Consider the following 3,103-nt stretch of genomic DNA (forward strand, 5'->3'; position numbering starts at 1 on the left):
GGTGATAGTGGATTCATGATAAATTTGTCTCAAGACCAAAAGGATCAATACGGTTCACAATTTGGAGACGAGAAGTCGGATGAAATGCCAGGTATATTAGGTGAGCTTTCAAATCAAATTAAAATTCTCGAAATGTGAGCTATGTATATGTGATAATAGTTGAAATATAGCAGGTATTATTCATTTTAATCTATAAAACATTATGATTTGCTGCATAGTCGTGGAGATATCAGATGAATCAGGTGATAAGGTAAATTAGTAATATCAAAAATCATTTATAGATATTAGATAATTTATTTAGTTTTATTTCTTTTTACAAAAAGCATGCAATTATTTCTATCAATCATTTAATATAGTTATACTATAAATATTTTTTATGTTTTAATTATAAATTCTGCTTTTGCTATCAAAATAAAATTTTATTTTTACATAAAATATTCTATTAATGTAGCGCAACATGAAATACATGATTCATACATAAAACTACAGAGAATTATTTTATGTTAAAAATAAAACTATTTGATTCGTAGACGGAAAAGGATCCTAAATCTGGTGAAGAATCTGCTAATCAAAAGGACGACTTCGGTCTTGGAGTGGCTCAGATTGTGATTACAGCTGCAACTCCAATGGAAGAGACCGAACATCCTTTCCCCGGAGTAGAAGAAATTCCAGAAGGCTCGGCAAAGTCTGCAGAAATCTCCGAAACTGAGCCTGAAGCTTCAAGTGTGGCTTCGGATCCGAATGAAAGCGAATGTAAAGAAGAAGAAGAACCAACAATTATTTTGGATGAGAAAGAGGGAGAAGAAGCTGAAGAAAAATCTACAATTGATGAACTTCCAGCCGATTCGGCACCGTTTCCAATCAGCAGTAGTTCTGGAAGCGAAGCAGAATCAACATCTGGTCCCAGCACCAACGAAAATTCTCAATCGAGGGGAACAGTGGTAGAAGTGACAGAAGAAGTCACAGAGGTTATGGAAGAGGAGGAAATTGCGCCAGGAAAAATGTTGGTAGGAGGAAGAGCCAGCATTCCAGATGAACTGCAGCCGGACCAACTGGAAAAATTGCAATCGCTCAAGGAATCGAATGCCTAGGACTGACTAGGCCCCGGGGTCCACAAGGGCAAAATTATCTTGCCTGATGGCCACCCCGACAACTTTCGACATTTGCTAGACTTCTGGCGATCACCTGAGGTGCTAGGCAAAAAAGACTAACTGTAATAAACTCACACTAAGACTCTATCTGAAATTCATAAGATTCTTATGGTGATCGAGTAGTGGTGGAAACAAAGATGATTGAAATTGCGATTGAACTATCTTTCGAGTAATGGATGTTAATAGATCAAGTGCTGAAGATTGTCTAAATTTATGGCTAGCATAAAAATTATTTCCGTGTACCTAAAGCACTTCCAGAATGAAATTTAACTTTAAATCGCAACTACTTTCAAAACAATATTTTAAAAAATGTATGTTATCTTTATTAACTAATCAGAATCATAGAAAAAAAAGATTCATTTGTGAAACTATTTTATCACACTGATTTATTAACATCATGAAAGGAAGAAGAAATGATTTAGCAAATTAATCGAAAAAAAAATGATTAAGTTAAATGAATAATTTAAAGGTAATAACAGATATTTAAAATCAGGATAGTTACAAAGGATAGAAAAATTAATACAAGATCACCAAGACTTTATGTAAAACTTTATATAAGGTCACCGAGATTTCTCTTTGTGTTGACTGATTAATACAAGATTAGATTATAATTTGTCCTTAGTATCTTAGGACAAATTGAGCTTTAATGAGTTGATTAAACTCTTAAGTTAATAAAGCTAATGAAAGGAGTGAAGGGAGAAGTTTTCTTTCGTAGGAAATGATGTACAGTGAAACGGGATAATAGAAAGAATTGTCGATACCTGTGTACTAAAAGACATACATTTCAAAGGAATTACACTGGTGTTGCATGTAAAAAGGGCTATTCATTCAATGTTCCTCATCTTTCATATGTGTTCATTTTATCCTTTTATCCAACATAAAAATTAAAAATCTATAATAAAGCATATAAAAATTTATACGTCAAAAAATCAATTTTTTTTTAATGCATACTATAAGAAAAAATTCAAATGATTTTTAATGTTATGATCGAATATATAGCTGTACTGAGGAAATAAGAATAAAAAATTGTAAATAAAATTAAGATTAATTACAATTCTAAACAATTAAATTATAATGACATTAAAGTAATAAATTAAAATAATGTTGCACGGAAGATTTTATTTTCTTTTATAAATGTTTCGAAATCTTAATATTATTTACAGAATAGAATTTTCATTATATGTATATTCAATAAAATTAAATGTGTGAACTTTTTATTTTGTTAAAGAAAAATATATATATATTTTATAAAATCATCAAGCAATAAATTTAAAGGCCTATTCTGTCTGTTTTATAATAGGATAGCAAGTCATAAGCTATAAGAAATTAGTCAATCACAGTTAAATAAGAAAAAAATAATCAGCTATGATTGGTTAATTTCTTATGATCCTTTGCGTCCCTACTAGAACAGGCTTTAACGATTAACAATGATATCATTACGCAGGTTTTGTATAAGTAAAAAAACTACGCAACAATTTAAGAGTGTGTTCAGATTATCAAACCGAATCTCGAGACGTAAGTATTTAGATAAACATTTATTACGCGGCAAAAACAGTGAAAGTTAGTCGAAATAAAGAGCTTGGACGATATGTTGTTAGAGCCATTAAAGACTTATTATTTCAGTTTATGATTGCGTTTCAAGTCGATAAACCGAATCGGCATAGTCTGTAGAATTGATAATTCTATTTATGTATTCACATATGAATATTACTGAGCACTGAGACTTTGACCGAAAAATAGCATTCTTCTATTTTATTTGTGTTTAAACATTTTTAGTTTATTTCATTCAATATTATACAATTGTATATATCATTAGAACACAAAAAATTTTACATGCTAAAAAAAGGAGAATGTTTACGAAAAAAGGATTTCTGAGGATCCTAAGAATGAAATAAAAGTTTTATAGAAAAGTTTAAAATTTTATTGTATATGTATACACATATATATATATA

General features: G+C 30.1%; 1 protein-coding gene across 1 annotated transcript in view; it reads left to right on the forward strand.

Annotated features, from left to right (window-relative positions):
- Positions 1-2,038, forward strand: part of LOC108692489 — a 37,033-nt gene extending 34,995 nt beyond the window's left edge. The window contains exons 24-26 of the mRNA XM_018200762.1: positions 1-100; positions 219-250; positions 531-2,038. The exon at positions 1-100 is cut by the window's left edge and continues 24 nt beyond it. Of these exons, the coding sequence (XP_018056251.1) occupies positions 1-100; positions 219-250; positions 531-1,091 (693 nt within the window). The 3' untranslated portion in view covers positions 1,092-2,038. The remainder of the gene's footprint in view (positions 101-218; positions 251-530) is intronic.
- Positions 2,039-3,103: the final 1,065 nt, after the last annotated feature.

The sequence above is a fragment of the Atta colombica genome, unplaced genomic scaffold, assembly GCF_001594045.1.
Source record: "Atta colombica isolate Treedump-2 unplaced genomic scaffold, Acol1.0 scaffold73, whole genome shotgun sequence".
Lineage (NCBI taxonomy): Eukaryota > Metazoa > Arthropoda > Insecta > Hymenoptera > Formicidae > Atta > Atta colombica.